This window comes from Phasianus colchicus, chromosome 4 (assembly GCF_987193195.1).
Source record: "Phasianus colchicus chromosome 4, bPhaCol1.hap1.1, whole genome shotgun sequence".
NCBI lineage: Eukaryota > Metazoa > Chordata > Aves > Galliformes > Phasianidae > Phasianus > Phasianus colchicus.
The window spans coordinates 62,959,083-62,981,099 of NC_143439.1; the positions used below are offsets into that span (position 1 = coordinate 62,959,083).

General features: G+C 40.7%; 2 protein-coding genes and 1 long non-coding RNA gene across 3 annotated transcripts in view; 2 read left to right on the plus strand and 1 right to left on the minus strand.

Moving 5' to 3' along the window:
- Positions 1-22,017, plus strand: part of LOC149918292 (uncharacterized) — a 70,557-nt gene that overhangs the window by 28,223 nt on the left and 20,317 nt on the right. The gene's annotated exons all lie outside the window — the stretch shown is intronic.
- Positions 6,343-7,128, minus strand: LOC116225965 (histone H2A-like). Its single transcript, XM_031588686.2, has one exon. The coding sequence runs from the start codon at positions 6,949-6,951 to the stop codon at positions 6,442-6,444; it is 510 nt and encodes a 169-aa protein (XP_031444546.2). The 5' UTR covers positions 6,952-7,128; the 3' UTR covers positions 6,343-6,441.
- Positions 12,254-17,702, plus strand: LOC149918293 (uncharacterized). The gene is made up of 4 exons (XR_016466523.1): positions 12,254-12,293; positions 12,680-12,800; positions 17,441-17,498; positions 17,619-17,702. It is a non-coding gene; the product is annotated as an uncharacterized LOC149918293 (long non-coding RNA).

Below are 22,017 nucleotides of genomic sequence, written 5' to 3' on the forward strand. Positions count from 1 at the left end.
AACAGATCTTTTGTCTTTGGATTTTATAGCCTAAATATTTATAGAGGCCATCATCTTGTTCCCATGTTTGTGGTGTATGTAACTATGTCCTATCTGTTAGGGTATTGTTTTGTAAAGATCTGTGAAATGTTTGCCTCTGAACTGGCAATAGTTCAAACAAACAATACTATTTTTGACATAGAATACCATTTTACCTCTATGCAGGTATTAAGTTGAGACTTTAATATTCCAGTCAGGCAGATCTTCTCACCGGGCTTTATTCTTTCCCAGAAGAATTTATGTTCATAAGGACATTGCAATTCCTGTTATTGCACAGGTCACTAGCATTGGTATGTAGGAAATTAGCCCATTTCTCTCCTCTGGTCCCTGGGTGCCTAGATTAATTTTGTTCTTGACATCTTGATTTTATGCTACATTAGTTCTTATTTATTCTTTTATTAATTGAATACCTTCCTAATTATCTTTCCTGTCTGTCCCCATTGAGCAGTGAGCTGCAGGTTACCCAAAAACTTCACTTGCTTCTAAGGAGAAACTGATCTTCCACAAAATCACTCTTTCAAAAAAAAATCCTCATCTTAATACATTTTTTTTTTTTCTCAGCAGTTCACTTCTGTAATTTCCATAATGCTTCTTTCAGAGAACAAAGTCCAGTCCTTGTACGCAGTCCTTGCAAGTAATTCTCTGCCATCATTCTAGGTTCATTATAAGTTATCTGCAGCCTGTGGAACCACCCATGATGCATCTTTAACAGCTATGTGCATTGTCACTTACTTCTGCATAATGGAGGATTTCTCTGTAATGATTTTTCTTAAATGCAGTATCTGTCAGCAGTCCACAGGTCCAGAGTATGTAGCTGCTTTCAGCTGTTGCTTTGTAGACATAGCTCCTCTATTATCTGGTGATGCTGCGGTGCTACAGAGAATTTCTCATGCCTTCATGGAAGAAAACAGTAATAAAAAACCCTCAGCAACCACAGTTAGGGGAAGGAAAAACAACAACAACAAACAAACAACAGTAATCACAAAAAGGGCTTCATTGATATGCATAGAGATCCATGTTGTTTCCTTGGAAACCACCATTGCTACTCCTCAATTTAATCTTTATTAAACACCTTTCTCTTCCAGAAAAGAAAACATGGAGAGAAAACAAAATTCCAATTTTGCTGTCCCAAATCCCTAGAACTGGATGGAGGAAGATGTAAAAATGCTGGTGTAGCTGTCTATTTGCATATTTGCTTTAATATTTGTGCATCCCAGGTTCAATGAATGAAGAATTTCTATTTCTGGCTATAACAATTGAGTGAGGAAGCCTCTGCTTATTAAAAAAAAAAAAAAAAATACAACAAGGAAACAGGAAAATGCCAAGTAATCTTAAAGTGCTGATAAGGTTGAGTGTGAAATATGTAAATAAAAGATGCTACTTTACAACTAGCGACTCGTATTGTTTGTAGAACATTCAGTCCAAAGCTGCTGGAAGCTCTTCTGTGATCTTAAAGCTGACTTATTCTAGCAGGTCAACAGAGAAATAGTGAAGTAACAACACGCTTTTATTTTATACACCTATAGTTGGGAAGGTGCCATTTCTGCATTCTGCCTTTGCAACTACCAGGAGCTATTTGTTAGGCAGGTGGAGGAGGATGTGAGCAGTCTTTGCTGAGGCAAGTAGCTTCATTGACATGACTGGGAAGGGTTTGCTTAATTTTAACAGAAAATTAATTACTTGATTGAGATGAGCATTTTCTGTTTGATGTGCGCAGAGAGCACAGCAGGTCAGAGCACGGTTATGTGAGCATTACTGGCTGTGTACCACAAAAGAGCAGTGGTAGGCTGTGGTGGAGGGAGGGATTATGGCAGATTACCCTTTGCAGCAGCTGGAGACAATGCTCTTCAACCTTCCAGAGAAAGCTTAAGCAGCTGTTCCTAGGAGCAATCCTTTTTATGAGAAGAATGCCATCAGTCACTGCTATCGTGTACAAAGCCAGTCAGGGATGATGACTTCAAAATAACCCTCCTAATAACCTCCTAATTCCTGGTTTGGGGGAATGAAATGAAATACCTATTTGTTAAAAGTTTTAACAGTTAAGAAGCTCATTTTTTGTCTTGTGTACACCTGTTTGGGACATTCAAGAGAGCAAAATTCATACGGAAAGCAGCTCCTGCCTCTGAAAAATTTGAGAGATATGAGAGCCATCATTCAGGTAGAAGAAGGATCCTTCCCCTCTTCTTCGTTTAAGGGGTATTTTTACTCTTCCTAGTGATCACTTAGTCATAGGAGATTACACATATGGTATCTGTAGATGTAGTGCTGTCCCAGGATTTCAATGGCAACAGGGTGATTAAATTCTCTTAAGGCTAGAGGTATCATAAGTGCTGTCTTGAGATGCTGAAGTTGACCCTGAAATAGCATCCATCACTCCTTTTTTAATTTCTTAGGGATTGTTACCAAAATTAACAAAGCCAACCCACCACAAATCTTCAACGTGCTTATGATGGGGGTCTAAAATCTTACACTTCTCTGCAACTTGTACATCAGCTATCAAACAGCAAGAACATTGTTTGGGATTTACTGCTTTGGGCCATCTTCTGGAGTATAGCACTGCTGTTTTTTCTTGAAAAGAATGGGCAAACAAAAGAAAACACCTCAACCTCTCACCCCACTTGCTCTTGTCTTCTTGATACAATGCAATATCTCATTGTCTCACCTGTCTTGAGAATGGCATGAGCTGTAGGTTACAGCTACAGATGCTGAATAAATAACATCTTGGGTGTTGCGCTAACAAGAAAAAGGTGTTTCTAGTGGTGCTTCTTCATTTCTCTTTTTAAACACCTTCAGAAAAAACATTTGCCTTGGATGGTGCTTAACGTGTTGTAAGCACCCTCAATCATGAATGAAACTTGTGATTTCATCATTTCCAAATTTCAGGGTGTCAAGTATATTCTGAATCATATCAACTGTACACAGCAGGAATTTGTCATATGCACTATTTTTGACCATGAGTAACAACCATCCATGTCAGCTGCCAAATATAATAAAAAGCACTTGTTTTATGGTGCTGTTTTTACTCTAAGTCACCCTTTTGCCAGCTTTCCTGAGGTGCTGTGATACCATTTTTAGTATGTTACAGGCTTTTACATAACAAGCACTTTCCATTTCTATGTTTGCATCTGAAGCTGGCCAATGCTTTTCACTTCTGGCATTCCCTTGAATTTTCAGTGCCTCTTTGGTCCTCCTTATGTGCAGAATCCTAATAGTACGTTTTTTGGTAAACATTCCTCAGGACAGTAATTTTTTAATCCCCATAGCAAACAGCCATTCTCCACTGACAGCTTCAATTTCCAGAAACACTGAGGCTACATTTCTTTTTAACTATGTGATGAGATCATCCCTAAAGGAAATAATGCGTTAGTCTGTTTAAAAGGACCATTGTTTTTACAGCTATTTCCTATTCTGAATTAAGGAGGTCATCTGGGGGAGTTATGCTCTTTCTCTATATGTTTCTCTGGGGACCAGGAACAGGACAGTCCATCTCATACTGCATAACAGAAATCACACCACTGAGCCACATCAAAGCCAGTGTCTGCAGTCTGGCAGCTGAACACAGGCTGTTGCCTGCCTTTGGACCCAAGGTATTTGTCCGGTCTTTTGTTAGACCAATTAATCAGCATGTATTTTCCATTCAGTTAGCAACTTGTGAAATTAAGCAGTGCATCAAATTATAGCTAGGGTGTCTTTTTCATTTTAGGTCGTCTTAATCTCATAACCTGCATCTAGTGGGTAGTATCTAGTATCCATCAGAAGAGGGGTGGCCAGCAGGTGATTGTTCCCCTCTACTCAGCTCTTGTGAAGCCCCATCTGGAGTACTGTGTACAGGTCTGGAGCCCCCAGTACAGGAAGGACAGGGAGCTGTTGGAGAGGGTCCAGAGGAGAGCCATGAAGATGATCAGGGGACTGGAGCACCTCCCCTATGAAGACAGGCTGAAAGAGCTGGGCTTGTTCAGCCTGGAGAAAAGAAGGCTGCGGGGTGACCTCATTGCAGCCTTTCAGTACCTAAAGGGAGCCTACTAACAGGAGGGGAATCAACTCTTTGAAAGGGTTGACAACTGCAGGACAAGAGGAAATGGTTTTGAGGGAGGGAAGATTTAGGTTGGATGTCAGGGGGAAATTCTTTACAGAGAGTGGTGAGGTGCTGGAACAGGCTGCCCAGAGAGGCTGTGGATACCTCATCCCTGGAGGTGTTCAAGGCCAGATTGGATGGGGCCCTGGGCAGCCTGGTCTAGCATTAAATGTGGAGGTTGGTGGCCCTGCATGTGGCAGTGGGGTTGGAGATTCATGATCCTTGAGGTCCCTTCCAACCAAAGTCATTCTAGGATTTTATGATTCTGTGATTTTCAGTTTTCATTACTGTTTTAAAGTCAGTTCTACAAGTTAGTAAATGCCCATCATTATGAGCTGGTGAAGTGAAAGCCCTTATCTCCTAGAAGAAAAGTTGCTATATGTTATGAGTTACACTGCTTAAATATGAGCCAGTTACCTGAAGCTACTCGTTCCTTTTCCAGATCCTCCAAGATTTTGTTTTCCTTTTTTGTCCAAAATATTTAATTATCTTAATACAGTGGTCATCAAGCCAGTCAGTTCTGATAAATTCAGAATTAAACTTTCAAACATGTTGAACAAGCATTTAATGTCTAAGATACTTTGTATCTGAAAACCTTTGATTTTCTTAGAGGTTTATCTTTTACATCTGGATGATGTCTCAAGTAAATAACCAGATTTTCAAAAGAGATCAAAGACATCACATTTTGTTCACTTTGAATTCATACCACAGCACACTCTTCACGATCCTCTTTAGGCTTTATAAACATTCCTTTGAGTAACTTCTGAGCTAACCTCTTGTCCACGCATGAGGTACCACTATTTGCTCTCTTCCTGCCATCCCCGACCTTTTGTTCTTCAAACACAGCAGGTACACTGACTCCTCTACAAGGGCAATACTTCTCCTAAAGCACCAATAAAAGTGGCTTGGAATTTTGCTTTTACTCTTCACAGGGCAAAAGACAAGGGATGCTCAAAGTCAGTTATTTTCTTTCATCTAAGAGGGGAGAAGTGCTACTCTATAAACCAAATCTGTTTTCTGGAACTGAATTTATCCTCATGTCTCTATCTGAAACTCTTGGACTTTATATCAGTTAATCAAATACTCTTTTAGCCAGAAAGAAGATGTAAGCACAAGTGTGACACAACAGCATGACTGTCATAGGACATTCACACTTCCAATTTCCTGCCATATTCATAATTGAATCAAGTAACTGTTTGATGTAAAAAAAATAAAATAGCCAAGGATCCTTACCCTAACCCTAACCCTAAACAATTCCATTGCTCGTAGTGGAGTGCCGCAGACTCCTCTCAGGATAATCATAGGCTCTTCTGTTAGCTAAACTCAACTGCTCATCTCAGAGGGTGATGTGGCGGGTGGTGGTGGGGGACAGTGGACCCAGGGCTGGGTGTCCTGCATTGCTGCATGTGGAATTGTGGTTGCAGGAGGCTGGGTTCACTCCCACAAGGAGAAGTCTGGATGGACCAGAATCTTCACATGTGTGATTTGTCCAGAGATGACAGACAGGTTTGTGGGCTGGTGGTGTGAAGTCAGAGGTGTGATTTAAGCTGATACATAAGTTTGGTGGGGGGATGAAACTCAGTGGCCTCCCCTGCCCCTGGCTGTATTGTGGCCATGGGTTTTGACTTGGAACTGCAGGATCTGCTTTTTGACTGGGCATGGGCAAGTTTTGCAGTCTTTGTCTTGTTTTCATGTGTGTTTTCATCATAATTTCAGGCTTTTGTGTCTGGCTGTGCGCTCCAGAAATTTTGGTGAAGCTGGGAAAGCCAGTTGTGCTTGGTTGTGCTAGGCCTGGTTTTTGGGAGGGCCAGGAGTGTTGGGGGACCTGTGGGAGAGCGTGGGGATTTGTGGTGCTGTGGATGGAGTGATCACTGCAGAGGTTGTGGGGCTGTTCACTGATGTCTCCCTACCTCCCCCTCTCCCTCCCTCCCTCCCTCTCTCTCTATAGACATGCTTAGGCTCCTGTACAGGAACCATTTGGACAGGGAAGACAAAGCAGCAAGAAGGCTCTGGAGGCTCAGCTGCTGGCAAAATACCAGAAGGCAGTCAGGGTTCCTGAGCAAACCCAGTGCAGGGTCTTCCCCACTGTGACACTGCCAGGCGTCACTGTTCAACAAACCAGTCCACTGGTGAGGTGCCTCTTGCCCCTGGGGTGACAGGCAATTGCTGTCCTTTGGCCTCGTTCTGCATTGTTGCCTAACACTTACAATTCACTCTCCAGCACAGTATGGTAGTGCAAGGGCTTTTATTCAACTGTTAGACCATAACAGGTAATTTGGCAAACATGACAGCCCTTGCCATGCCAATGTGGGACAGGATTTCTGCTTTTACTCGACAGTGACAGCAGCATGGGCGGGTGCAGCCTGTTGCCTGTGGCTTCTCTTGATCCTCTTGGTCTTCTTTGTTTTGGAGGGTGAGGCCACGTGCTGGCTTTTTGGGTCAGGCCTGCCACGGTGCTTGGGCCCACTTCTCAGAAGGTGCTTGAGTACAGAGCTGTTCTTCACAGACATCTGCAAGTGGGATGGAGAGATGCACTGTTGGTTGCTCCTCTTGGAAATCTTCCCAGCCATGTCCATGGTCTTGTGCGTCACCCACTGCAGCACAGCGGCCAGGTAGACAGGGGCACTGGCTCCAAAGCGCTCAGCAAACTGGCCTTTGCGCAGCTGCCTCTCTATTCGGCTCACAGGGAAGAGCAGCCCAGCCCGGGAGGAGCGACTCTTTTTGGCCTTTGCTTTCCGAGGCATGGAGGGCTCCCCAGAGCATGACGCCTCAGGCTCCCTCTTCTGCTCAGGTGCAGTGCTGACCCCATCTGTTCCAGCCATGCTGCTTGCTTCCATAGGTCTCTCTATGCTGTGCAAGGCTTGTCTTCCCGTGCCTTTCCTGCCTGCTCTTGATGTATTTGCTGGCCCTTGCTGTTGTTTTCTGTCTGCTCCACCTTTACCAGCCCAGTCTAGAAGTGTCTGTGGCTGGGTGGCCCCACACACTCGGGCAAGGACCTCTCCAGCACGGCTGAGCTTCCCTCAGGCAGGGCTTCAGCTCTGGCCTTCTACTCTGCAGGCTGAGACTCTGCTCACCAACCCAGTGGAAACCAGGATGCCCCTCATCTGGCAGGACCAATAGGAAAGGACTTTTTCTGTGACCTCACCTCTATGCTTGTGACATCATCCCCATCCCCACTGGCCTCATCATTTGTTCAGGGATGGCCTCTGCATCCAACCCTTCCCTATTTTCCCATGGCAGAGGTTTTCCCAGTTTTATATAATATTAATGTAAATAACATTTTATTAACATATAAGTATTTTAGTGTTGGTGAAGGGCTGTTTCGGGATCATAATGGTAAAATGAATATTTCAAAATTGGCTTTTTATGGATTTTAAATAAATGTCAAAGTCTCAGAAATTCTCATGGGAAAACAGTTTTGTTTGTTTCCTGACACATGTAATTTCTTTCTGACAGATGTAATTGAAGTCTCTCTAGTGAGATCAGCTCTTTACATTACTGAATCCTCATTTTTAAGTATTAAAGTGCAGAAAACATGAGTTCTGTGGTAATATGCTGCCAGTTTTTTAAGAAGAACATTAAGAATGTTTCTCTTGAAGATTAAAGGAAGTCTAAAAAGAAAAATTACTTTACTTGAAAAATTTTATCATGTTCTTTAGGAAGAGAAAAACTGGATTATGAAATATACCAATATTTTTTTTACTAGGAAACGTGTGAAGACAATGATTTTAACAAAGCGGAAAATAATTACAGCCTTTAAAAATGTTGCTAGATCACAGAAAGAATATCTTTTGTAGACTAACTCATTCTGCAATTTTTATATTTAATAGGAAAAATAAACCCCGCACCAATTTCATTCGAAAATACAGCAGTATTTTGGGTTTTCATTTGCATTATTACATGCCTGATCCTTCTGCAGGCACTCAGAACCTATAAATGTAATGTAATAGGGTTGGGATCGAGTATTTTTCTGTATCCATGAGAATGAATATGTAACATTGCAGATGCAGCCCCATTCACAATTGCATTGTGTGCGCGCTCATTTTGATTTAGATATACGCATAATTTTCATAATTTAGATTTAGAAAATGCAGGTTTGGTCTATACTATATATACAGTGACTATACCAGACAAAACTGGAAGAAACTGTTCTTCTATCTTCTCCATGTCCCTCATTTATTATTCTTTCGGGTACCACATTTTGGGGTACCAGAAGGGTCAACAGATGAATAGAGGGTGGTATTCAAGCATGCTCAACTATGCTCGAGAGCTCCAGGCTACAGTACCTCATCCTCTGGAAATGGTTCTGCTCTCCACTCCCAGTCTATCTTTGAAGGCTTGTATCTTTGGATGGGAGAAAGTGTGGGGCAGATACATACAGGTTCTGCTTCACCCCACACTGGCGAAGTAAGGATATTAGATGTTTTGGGAAGAAGTTAGATCAGATTACCCTAGTTGTTCCTAATAGCTATACAGCCATAATCCAATGGCACATTGAAGCATCCCCATAAAATTTTCCAGCCATAAATCAGTAGAAAGCAGCAGTTCTTAGTGATAGTATCTATGGACATTCCACCACCTCATCTCACCCAGGGAATGTGCACACTGTTGTTGCAACAAGTTAGAACCACAAAGTTCTCCCTGGGTAGGAGGCAGTCACTTGTTTTGCCATTCTCCTTAGGAGGCTTTTAATGCCCCAATTTCAAATATGAAACGATACACCATGAAGGCACAGATAAACATTTAAACACATTGACTTGTTAAAAAACACTAGGGTCTCAATGAAGCATGGCTTGGATTCATAAACAGTGGAAATATTATCTTGCCTATATTATTTTTGTATCTTCATCAAGATTGACTCGCAAGCAGTTCTATAAATCCTCAGTGTTAGTAAAAACATTTTCTTTTTGATAGGAACAGTCTTAATGAGATCTGTCTTCCTATGGGAAACGAGTGAAATCAGCTTAAAGATTGCATCCACACTCTCTGCAAGATACTACAACAATTTCTTCTGGTTAAATGATTAGAATTGATATACTGGGTCCTGTAGTATCAGGAGGTTCATTATCCCACTTCCTGGTTTTACTCTTCAATGGAGATGTACTATTTTTATTAAAATTTTTTTATTAACAGTCATGCTGTTTACCAATTGAAGAAAAACTTTGTTAAATCAGGAAGAAAAAAAATCAAGCGAAGTATAGCACTTTCTCTTTGACTATCTATAGCAGTAGATAATAACAGAAAAAATCAATCAATCAATCTCTAGCAGTGAGATTGGAAGGATAGGGAGAAGGGAGGAATGTGGCTTCTGAAACCATTTATAGAACTAAATATGTAGCTGAGATGGAATAGGTCTTATGAGTTTGTTTTAGTCCTTCACTTTGGAAAATTATTGCTTATGGCAAGTTTGGATTGGCCAAACTGGAAACTTGAATTCTGTTTTTCATTACGGGCAAGCTATAACATAGATAACAGCCAGGTAGATTTTTTATGCCCCTTTACAAGTGAATTTTACTGTCAAACAGAGCAGTCCTGCCCTCTGGAATTGGTATTGTAACTGGAGACTGCTTCAGCTGAAGGCATGAGCACTGAGCAAAACTGCAGTGACTCTTGAAGTGCACCAGTACAGAGAAGGAGATACAAGTACAGACTTACTACTTCAGTAATGTTTCCTATAGTATTATTCTTCTGGAGAAATAAACAACCATACAGTGGTGATCATTTAATTTTGTTCGCCTGGAAGAACATAAATCTTATCCTATTGAGTTCCATTTTATATAAATATTGTAGAGAATCCCTTCCCTGGAGTGATCCCTACAAGTGGTTAATGAATCCCACAGCAGTTGAATACACAGAGAAACAGGGGACACCAAAATGAAGCTAGAAATAAACAAAATAGATATTTTGTACAGATTTTAGCTTCCAGCTAACCAGTAACAAATATGATGCTCACAACAAGATTAAGTGCAGGCAAAAAGTAGATTTACCAGTTATATCATCTGTACTTCCTTTCCCCCTTGCTAAAACTGCCAGAGATGATCTACTTTGGATTTCAGTTGGATCAATAAAAATTCACTTGAGTTCTGGACTCCTATATCAGTGATTCTCAGACTGGTTTGGTTTTTGCTGGTCTGCAGTTTGCTAATTTGAAGACATGAGACTCAAGGAAAATTTTTGTCATTCCTCTGGGTATTTCCTTAATGCTGTGTTTGCCTAATACAGAAATATTGGCTTCTACTTAGCAGGTTCATCGCTCTTACAGATGTGTTTTGTTGCTTGAACTGGTTGTGGGATTTAGTATTTTTGGCATCCACTCAATGGTAAAATTAGTTGGTATGAGCCTGTTTATAAAGCTTAGTAGCCACTTTGACATTGGCATAGCTGTTGATTGAGGCATGGGAACAAGACATCTGTGATAGCAGGAAATGTGAAACTATGGTTTCTTAATTTGTAAACAACTGTTCATAATCACTAGTCAAACTGTACAGCTATCCAACTTTGGGTTTACTAATTTAGTCCTTGCTGATTTCTCTTCTGGTATAAATAGTATGATAGTGGGACATTACTCTGTGCTAGGACACTAATAAATTAAAATCAACTATTTCCAAAATGCTGAATTAAAAATAAACTATAGTCATAAATAAGAAGGGCATCTTGACTTGGTCTTGGGGAAGATTGCTTGTTCTAAATGATGCAAACAAATCAAGGGTAATTTGCAACACTGTGTTCTGCAAATTAAAAAGTGTTGGTGAAATAGCAATTCATTACTACTGTTGATACCAGCAACACATACTGTATAATTCTGCATAAGGGTGGACTGTACACATAGTTGTGCTTAGAGATCATTCTCCACAGGAATTTTGAGATAATTAAAAGATGGATATATGGCATTATTGTTTGTGGTCTTTGCAGCAGTATTCCTACTGGCATCTACATTCAGAAGAAATACTCCTTACAGAATCTACACTAGCTTACCAGATAAGACCTCTAAAATAGCATGAACAGAAGTCCTATTACCTCTTTACAACTACCCTTCCATACCGTGAGTTCCTTCTGTGCAATAACAGCAGGATTATGATATGAGAAGCATAGACGAAGTCTCTAGAATGAGAAAAAGAACAGTACTAGAAGTCATAAAGTTGGAAGATACAAAGGATCATCCCATGTACCTGGGGAACTAGACATGACAATAAAAGGATTCCCTTCTAGTCTGACGTGCTTATACAGTTTTAAAGGTATATATGGAGATCAGGCCAAATTTTGCTACTTTTGGTCCTCTCTACCTTTACTTCTCACTTTCTGTATTCTGTATAGACCTGACACACTGGACAGCATGAGGTAGAGGTACTCCTAACTTTTATCTTCAGAGGGGAATAGTTTCACGCCAACACGTCAGTCTAGGCCTAGTGAATTTACTCCTTGATGTATCTGAATGGTGTCAGTTGTTAGACTGGAAGCAATAGAAAATTTATACAGGTATCAAGAGGTTGAAATCAGGTATGGGAAGTTAAGTAGTACTGGAAGCCACAACAGGTTCTGGTGGAAAAAAGATATGTTCTCTAGCTTGGAACAAGTTCTGGAGTGGACTGAGCCCATGCTTTTGAATGGGGAGTGAGGGGAGGGCTGGAAATATCACCGTGACACTGAATGAAAGTCAAAATTCATAAGTACAGTGAGCACTGATTCCTGACACTGAAGTTCAGTGGAGATATTTCAGAGGAGGAGAACCTGACTGTTACCTGTGACATTTATTTTACTCCGGGGGGATGAGATGAATTTCAGCATGAGAACAGCAATTCGACAGTGCTTCTGTGCATCCCAGCAACTGTAAAACTAGATGAAGTATTGCTTGAAATTCTTCTAAAGTATATGAGGATCCAGCTAATGTCAAAAGCTGGTATCTATTAAATGCTGTTGCATAAGTCAGAGTGTCTGTGCAAAATAGCTGTATGATCCTGTATAGGAACTGCTGAATCACAGCCTGAACCTCTGATTAATCACCTGAGATAAGCAATGAGTCACCCGTGGAAGCACAGGTGAAGGCAATTCACCTGTGTTATCGGAAAGGGTGGAGCCTGGCTCCACCTCTCCTAGACCCATTTAAGAGCTGACTACCAGGGGGAAGGATCTCTTTCTGGAGATCCCTCCTTTGGAGTTTTACAGTGAGTCTAGGTCATAGGTAAGCATTTTATCTATCTCTCTTTTGTATAATAATCTGCCTAGCCAAACTCTCTGGTATACTTCATAATTATAACATCTTACATTCATTGATTATACAGATACGAAGGTATAAGTACAGATTATGTATGCGTTCTCTTAAAATTATATATATTTTTTTTCTCTTGAAATAATTCAAAATTAGTGGTAAGGCTGGGTTCATACATGGAATCCACAATAACTGAACCTTATACTGTTTTCTTTTTAATATTAAGGGTGTTCATCTTTCATGTAAGTGTGTGATAATTTGGAGCTTTCTTTTCATATACTAACATATGAATTATTCACCATTTTAAAGCAGCTTGTACTTCATCACCATTCATGTAATCCTTAACAATGTTTCTGCAGAGCACCATAGGAAAGCAAAGAGGATTTTCAGAGGATCCCTGAAACAAAACAAACTCAGCTCTACCTGCTATTCCCCGCAGACATTGCCTTTGAGAGGGGAAGGATGTTCATTTGTCACCAGGTGCATCAGCCAATGATTTATGCTATCTGAGCTGAGATAAACAACCAAATCACATTACTTTCTCTCTCACTGAATGAAGAAACACGGAGGGAAAAAAAAAGGGCTTTGCATAAAGAGAGAAATAGATGTGAAGCAGGTATTTGTATCAAACAGTGCAAGTAGCAGCCAGTGGTGCAGAAGCCCGTGGTGATGATACCCACCACACCGCTAGGATGAACTTGCAACCAGCTGGTGTCTTCATTCCATAGTATGGGATTCAGTGTGGGCTGAGCATCAAGGATAAAACCCTCTGGGATAGGAGTGTGGCTGTGCTCTGGGCATAGATCTTCAGACACACTGTGCCACCCTCACTCCATAGCTTTCATTGACTCTGCTGCAATCAAGCTTCCACAGTTCAGCTGAAATAGATTGCTGTTCAACCCCTATCAAATGCAACACATATTAACTTAGGTCACAGTAAAATTGCTTCATGCTAAGGCTCATGTGATGTTATTGCTGCCTGCCTGAGCGCAGGGAATAAAGCTAGTCAGTAACTTCACTTACAATCTTAGCATCCTTAGAGTTGGAATGGACTTTTTAAAGGTCATCTAGTCCAGCTCCCCTGCAGTGAACAGGGACATGCACTGCAAGATCAGGTTGCCCAGGGAACGATCTAACCTCACCTTGAAAGTCTCCAGGGAGGAGGCATCAACCACATCTCAGAGCAGCCTGTGTCTCACCACCCTCACTGTAAAAGACTTCTTCTGTATATACAACCTAAATCTACCCTCTTTGAGCCTGAAATCATTTCCTCTTGTTCTGTCACCACAGACCCTGCTAAAGAGACTATTTCTTTCTTCCCTGTAGCTCCCTTTTAGATACTGGAAAGGGTGCTATCAAGTCATTTCATAGCCTTCTCTTTTCCAGGATGAACAGCCCCAGCTCTCTCAGTCTGTCCTTGTAGGATAGCTGTTCCATTTTGTGGATCGTTTTTGTGGCCCTCCTTTAGATGTGCTCCAACAGTCCATGTTTCTCCTATACTGAGGACTCCACATCTGGACGCAGTACTCCAGGTGAGGTCTCACCAGCAGAGGGGCAGGATCACTTCCCTCATCCTGCTGGTCACACTTCTTTCGATGCAGCCCAGGATCTGGTTGGCTTTTTGGTCTGTGAGGACACATTGCTGGCTCATGTCCAGCTTCCCATCCACCAATACCTCCAGGTCTTTTCCGGCAGGGCTGCACTCAATCCTTTCATCCTCTAGCTTGTATTAGTAGTGAGGATTGCCTTGAACCAGGTGCAAGAACTTGCATTTGGATTTATTGAACCTCATGAGGTTCTCCTAGGCCCAGTGCTCAAGCCTGTCTGCCCAAAGAACATTTCTGAACGACTTGAAGGAGCCTGGCTTGCTAACAGAAAGATATGCCTTCTGGATGGCATCCCGTCATCAGCTAAATTGCTGAGGGAACCTTTCTTAAAAATGCGATGTTGTCTTTTTTCCAGTCACCAAATTTTCACCTGATTGCCATTTTCAATGTCATTGAGAGTGACTTGGTGATTACATTGCCTAATTTCCTCAGGGCTCTGAGATGCGTTTCATCAAGACCCATAGACTTGTGGATGTTCAGGTTCCTCAGGTGGTCACAAACCTGATTGTCACTTACATGGGGGGAGAGAGGGGGGATGACATTGCTAACCCAGTCCTCTCCTACCAAGTCAAATGCTGTGTAGATTCATCCTTAAGCTGCGTATATGTAGGGAATTAAAAGGAGGATCTCTCGTAACAACCTTCTTGCAGCAAAAGAACAGTTGTTAAAAACTTCATTTGCTCAACTCTCTCACAAACTGGATGATATTGGCAGTGCCCAGTGGAACTGCTTCATTCAGGACAGGCAAAATAGTTGTGTCCTGCAGATCTTTCTCTATGAACACTTCTACCTATCTGCTCCAAGGACAATGCTGAAAATAAAGCCATGAGCTCTCTTTTCTCTGTAATCCATCTGAAGTTTTTTTAGGTATGCAAAAGGCACATTGTGGTCACCCTTTGCTGGATCCTCAGCTAAAGCTACCAAAGCTAAGCAATGGTAGCTTAGCTCTTCTTTCACAGATGATACTCATAATAAATCCAGTGCCTCCCAGGTCCTTCATTTCACACGTATGAATATGAAAGTGCCATCCATAAAACATCCAATCAGATTTACAAAATATCCTTCTGTTAGTGAGTCAGGCTCCATCAAGTCATTCAGAAGTGTTCTTTGTTGCTCAGTTGACTCCTAACCTCATGCTCCAGGCCTGAAAGCATTTTCCACTGGATGATCTGATATTGTGCAATTTCCAAAAAAGCCCTGCAGGGATACAGAGATATCTGATGTCCCCTGCCTGCACTCCAATGTAAATTTACATTTCACAAACCATAGCAACTCATAATCCCTCAGTCCTTTGTAATGCCAGGTTGTCTCCCCAGCTTGTGTTAATGTGTACTAATGAGGAACAGGCAATAGGTATTTGGAAAGCAGATAAGCTCTGAGCACAGCCTTCCAGCTCTTTTAGAATATGCTATTTAAAAAAAAAAAAAGCCTGAATTGTTTGCAGTACCATATTTTAAGGCAGCTCTTCTTGCTTGTTTGTTTGTTTCTTTCTTTGCTTTTAGGCACCAGCAGCAGCTCTGGTGGGATGATGGGATTTCTTGTATATCAGCAACAAAGGCAAGGTGTTTTGAAGGCAGAAAGTTCCAGGACATTTAAGGTAGCAGGTGTGGCTTATGTGGTGTGATGAGAGCAGGGGAACTCTCAGGTCAGTCATGATGATGCAGCAGTGTGAAGAAGGGCCTGGGTTATTTCCAGTAGTGGTGGTGAACAAAACATTAAGGGGAGGGGTTACCACTGTACATAGTGTGAAGGATGCTATTGTGTGTGGTTCAGCTCAGTCCTCTGCTGTCTCGGGGGCTCAAACTGCAAACCTCATTTCTTGTATGTTTATATATAAATATTTAATATATTTAGTCTTAGCAGAAAAGTCTGTAGGCAGGCCTGTGTAGAGGTAATTTCCATGTCTTTGATGTACTACGTACTACTTAAAATCATAGAATCACAAGGTTGGAAATGACCTGCAAGATCATCTAGTCCAACCGCCTTCCCATTCCTATTAGTACCACAATCATAGTATTACTGAGGTTGGAAAAGTCCAACCATCAATCCATCCCCACCATGCCTACTGACCGCGTCCCTCAGTGCCACATCTCCACTTTTCTTGAACACCTCCAGGATGGTGACTTTACCTCTTCCCTGGGCAACCTGTTCCAATGCATTACCACTCTTTCTGAGAAAAATTTTTTCCTGATATCCAACCTGAACCTCTCCTGGCACTACTTAAGGCCATCACCTCTTCTCCTTTGACTAGTTGCCTGGGAGAAGAAGTGACAGAAATCTCTGAATGAGCAAGACTCTTAGGACCCTTAGAGCCTTTGTTGCCAGGACTATACCTACTTTTTACACTGGCACCAAACGAAACAGTGGATATGCTGACCGCAAGTTCTTCTCTATGAAACTACCGATGTCAACCTTATGGTTACCAGCAGTGCTTTCAAGGGAGTTTGCACCAAGATGCTCAGAACATAACATGCATTAAGGCAGAAGTCCAGGCATCAGTGCCATTCTAAATTGAAAAAGGGAAGGTGTACAGCAAGACTGTGCTATCTGAGCAGGTGTTTTGGTTGAAGGGAGAAGATTAAGGTTACAGGCTGCAATTTATTGTCTCCAACTCATTTTTTTGGTCTGGTTATTCATTCTTGATTTGTTTTTTTTTTAGAGGGAAAGAAGTGTGTGTTTTTTTTTTTTAATTCTGTCAGACTGTCTTTGACCCATCCCTAGAAAAATTCAAGGTCAGCTAGGACAGAGCTCTGAACAACCTGATCTAGCTGATTTAGGTGACCCTGTTCACTGCAAAGAGGTTGGATAGAAGACCTGTAAGGGTCCCTTCTAACTCAAACAATTCTGTGATTCTATGACCAAAATAAGAACTAGCTCCATTTCTTTCTCCCATTGGAAAGATTGGTTCTTGAAATTCAGCCCTGGTTGATGGAGGATTCTGGTTTTTCCTTGATTGTGTGCTTGCTCCATTTTATGGCCTTCAACAACACACAGCTTGTATCTCTTTTATACAAAGCCACATGCCTTTCCACAATGTTATTGCATTCTTAATTACTTGATCCTGAGCTCATTGAAGACTACTGGATACATTCCTACTAGGACACAATAACAACACAGCCCTGAAGACAGGCACAAACAAATTAATGCCATAGGCCTTTCTATTGGTTTGCTGAGAAAGGCAACATAGGGTAAAAATTGTCCACAGCTGAACCTGTGTCCTTAAAATCCAGTGAATTCATTTGGAATAGATAACAAAATGTCATGAACTTTCCTGGGTGAGAGAAAGCGGTGAGAGTGATTTGACATAAAAGAGTGGCTATCATTAATTCATAGTTTGGCAAATCTCAGGCATTTGTAGTGAATGAATTAATTCTTTATTACACAGTCTCTTTGGAGAACCTGGGTTTAAAAAATGGACTAATTGAGGGAAAAAAAAAAGAAAAAGAGCCTTATGAAATCCTATTTATGTGTGTTAGTGGTTGTGCTGCTCTAGAAATTTCGTTTTTCTTTTAGGTACTGCAAGTCACCACAATTTGGAATGCTGACAGAGTTGGGTGGATATGCTAGAAATGTGAGCCTTTTGCAAATTACATCAATGTGCATAATAGTTGTGGACAGCTGCAGAGCTTGGATCTGTTCCCCAGCTAGATGAAGTGGCATGGTCTCTATTATTTTTTATGTTCTGCTGCAGGTATCTGAGGGGAACCGAAGGACCTGAGCCCTAGCAACAAACAAATAAATAAATGGGATGCATAGTCTATAAGCTTCATATTCATTTAATCCACAGTCCATGAATGTAATATCTCACATGAATTAAACAATGCTTTCTTTTGTCCAACTTACAAAGCTGAATTTTTAAAAATTGAATATCTATATTTTTCTTTTATATTTGAAGTACAAGGAAAAAGCTGTGTTGACTCATGGGAAATGCTACGGTTTGGGGTTTTTTTCAGCCTCAATTTTCTCCCCTTGGTTGAAATTGATTCCATAATCACCCTTATAACATGCTGCCCTACTAACAAAATACTTCATGACTGATGTGGTGTATTTCAAGAATACACTTACTCAGCTTACTGAAAAGTACTGCTCTAGCAAACATCAGTCACAGCACAGGAAAAATATGGGTCCTCTGTAACCCACCAGGGCATGAGTTTTGCAAGGAGACTGGGAACTAGTGATGAGGGTAAGGAAGCAGTAACTTTCCAAAATCCAGGAGCTGCATGATGATCTGTGAATTTGTTACGAGATCTGATTATTAACTGGGCTCAAAAGCATCACCAGTAGGTTACTGCTGCTCTTAAACTCGTAAGCAGCAGCTGAGAGAGAATCTGCAGATGCAGTTTTCCTGCCGGCACACAGCAAGCTGCTGAAACTGCTGAGTGTTACATCAAATCTAAAGCTCATAGCTTTATTCTCAAGACCAGAAAACACTGCCTAACAAAAGCCACAGGAACTGCTCTTTTAATTTTACTTTCTGTTGAGCCAGGAAGCTCTGTGAACACACGTCTCGCTTTGCACATACTGTAGGTGTAGGTGGCTATTTCTTCATAACTCAGTATGCCTCGAGGTGTTGTCTCGCAAGAGAGTAAAACTGCTGGGTAGAACTGTTGAATGTTAATGATAAAAATCTATTTAGATGTGACTTTAATCCTGGAAATTGTGATATTCTATAGTGATATCTGGGGTGAGGCTGTGTAAGGCTCTGAGCACAGAATCACAGAATTGCCAGGGTTGGAAGGGACCTCAAGGATCATGAATCTCCAACCCCCCTGCCACACGCAGGGCCACCAACCATTCCACCTAATGCTAGACCAGGCTGCCCAGGGCCCCATCCAATCTGGCCTTGAACACCTCCAGGGACGGGGCATCCACAACCTCCCTGGGCAGCCTGTTCCAGTACCTCACCACTCTCTCCGTAAAGAATTTCCCCCTGATGTTCAACCTAAATCTCCCTTCCCTCAGCTTAAAACCATTTCCCCTTGTCCTGCTGTCACTCACCCTTTCAAAGAGTTGATTCCCCTCCTGTTTGTAGGCTCCCTTTAGGTATTGAAAGGCTGCAATGAGGTCACCCCGCAGCCTTCTTTTCTCCAGGCTGAACAAGCCCAGCTCTTTCAGCCTGTCCTCATAGGGGAGGTGCTCCAGTCCCCTGATCATCTTCGTGGCCCTCCTCTAGACCCTCTCCAACAGCACCCTGATCTAGCTGTAGGTGTTCCTGTTCGTTGCAACGAAGTTGGACTAGATGGCCTTTAAGAGTCTCTTCCAACTCAATTCTATGATATTTCATTTAGAAAGACTGAAAGAATGCGTCTGTGAAAAATTTGCAAGCAGAATTCTGTTCATTGTAGGTACTTATTTGTACATTTACTTGAGATTGAGATCTTCATCTATTGGCTTCAATGGGAACTCAAAACTTCTAACACACTTGTAGGCATCTCATCTTCACCTACAGTAATCTAGATGGACTAAAAAATCTAAATCTGGAACCAATCTCCCTTAGTCTACTGGCCAATGAGATGAGAAGAGAATTCAAAGCCTAACTTTCTTAGTTAGAAAAAAGGGGGAATAGTTTTGCATCATTTTTAATGGTGAAACATTTTATGACCATGCTGCCTGTGCCCCACCTATAAAACTGTAAATATATAATGATTAAATGAAAATGCAGGCTTTAAGTAAAGTGTTTATCATTCACTCCACTATTTTTATGTTAAAATAAACTGAACATTTAAAAATAAGTTCATGTGTGTAAGAGAGACTAAGAGACTGAAAAAAAAATTTTGTTTTGCAAAAGAACATGCACCTTTCAGTGTGTTTTGAAAAAGTAAAAATAGGACTGACAAAAGAAGCAGGAAAAAAAAGGGGAAACCAACACCAACTTCTGACTGGATTATCCTTTTGCTGAACATTATAAGAATATATTTACTTTGTTCTATACATGGGAAAATGATATTACTGATGAAACTGGAAAACTATCACTCAAGTCTCCTGTTTTCAGAAGAATACACTCTATCTCTTAATTAACGATCTAAGAGCAGATGTCTTGATGCAACAACTCTTTTAATCTCCCTTTTCTTCGCATGATGACATCTTTGCTTTCCTTTTTAACTGGTTGACTGTACTGGAGTTTCTTGGGCATCCTCCCATGTCCTGACGCAATTAGTTTACACTGACATTTATGTGTTAATTTAATGCTTGCATAAATTACTCTTGCCTGTGTTTCCTGGGAGACTTGACTCCTCAGTCTTTTATTTTCAGAATGACCACTTCAGCACATACTTTGCAATAACCAAGAGAACTGAGGTCCAATGCCAGTTTTTTATTTCCCTTGGCTTGTTTTAGTAGTTCCTGTGTATGTTCAGAAGTTCAACAAAAATGTTATTAAAGCATTAAAAAAACCAACATAGATTATATAAAATTAACAGTAAAGGCTTAAAGTTATTTAAAAACTTTTTTTTTTTTTTTTTTTTTAAATAACAATAATTCAGTTCAGTTTATATAGTTTGAATAAGCAGTTTCATTTTAATGAGAACCTGAAGCAGGGCTGGTTTATGTGCTCACAGGCTTCTCACTTTTCTTCCTCTCTAAAAAATTTCAAAATTTCTAGAAATTGCATCTAGAAACACTTTTTTGGGTACAATACAGTAAGAGTTTTTGTTGCAAAATAAAGCCATGTTTTTGCAGCAAAATCAGTTCAACAAAAGATTCTGACAATCTTTAGTTTTGTATTTATTTTTAAATGAATTGTTCCCACTCCCATTGAAATGGATGGAACATTTAGGTTTCACATGCACTTGCAATCATGTGTAGTTAAATTACATTACATTAATTTTCCCTTTGCTTTCATTCTTGGATGGTATGCACCCAAATTATGCCTTTCAGTTGAATGTCTCTGATTGAAAGCTAGCTTACTGAAAATTTCATCTTAATGTATTCAACAAAATCAGAAATATTGCTGTAGTTCCTTTTTTCTGTTCTGTCTACAGATTAGAATGTTTCCCACAAAGGATCTAATTTCTTGTAGCCAAAGGAAAGCTGCCAGCAAGTGGCTGTGTTGTTTGGGTTATGTTTTTCCAAAGCGTTGACTTTGATTTTGAATTTTTTTTAAGGTCCATCTTAATGTCTGAAGCTTTGCTATTTGAATAGTGGCTGTTGCCACTGTGTGGTTATCTCTATTGATTTCTTAAGGAGATACTGACCTTAGGTGTTTTGTTTGCTTGCCTGTTTCCTCATCAGTTCTAACAACCAGTTAAGACCAGTCATTTAGGGTCATTAAGGCTGTGCACATGCCCGTTGAAACACTCCAATGATCTATTTCAGGAGCCAAAGGGAAATACTGTTGTTGTAATAAATTGAAGATAAAGCTTATGACTTTTGGCAGTGCTGTGAATTCTGAATAAAGAACGATGCGAGTGCAGTTTAATACCCTAAAGAGCAAATAGTTTATCCATAAGGTTATTCATGAGCCACATGCTGCATGAATTCACCTAGCAGAAGTCAGTTTCACTTCTTTATTTTGCACTGACTTTTCAAAGTATTAGGATGACTTCAGGGGGAAAAAATAGCTTTGGGTGAGAATAGTTAGACTATCTTCTTTGCTATCATGGAAATAGCTCAGTTTTATAGATTTTTTCAATGAGAATGAAATAGAGAATGGAGTGGAGAACAGTATCTTTTGCATTTTTAGCCCTCCACTTTTCTCTAGAGATAGATTTCTCTCTTCCTATACACAAATTCCTGTAGAAGCCTATATTGAGAGGTTTTTTTCTGTATATCTAATATTTCATATTCAGAAGATTCTAATACTGGCTTTTTGCTTTCAGATTTTCTTATGCATTTGTGAGGTTACAAATGGCTTTATATGTTCTGTAATTGTCCTTTGTTTACAGTTGGAATGGAAAATGAACTTCTTCATTTTTGCTTGGAGACTTAGGTATACATTTCTGTCTCAGTGCCAAAGTTTTTACTGAGCCAGCTTTTATGTTGGTTTTGATCAGAGAATCATAGAATCACCAAGGGTGGGAAAGACCTCCAAGATCATCCAGTCCAACCACCTACCTGCCACCAATATTTCTCCACTAAACACTGTCCCTTAG

What these genes read in the sequence shown, in the direction of transcription:
- LOC116225965 (XM_031588686.2), bottom strand. Translation starts at nt 6,951, where the DNA reads ATGGAAGCAAGCAGCATGGCTGGAACAGATGGGGTCAGCACTGCACCT.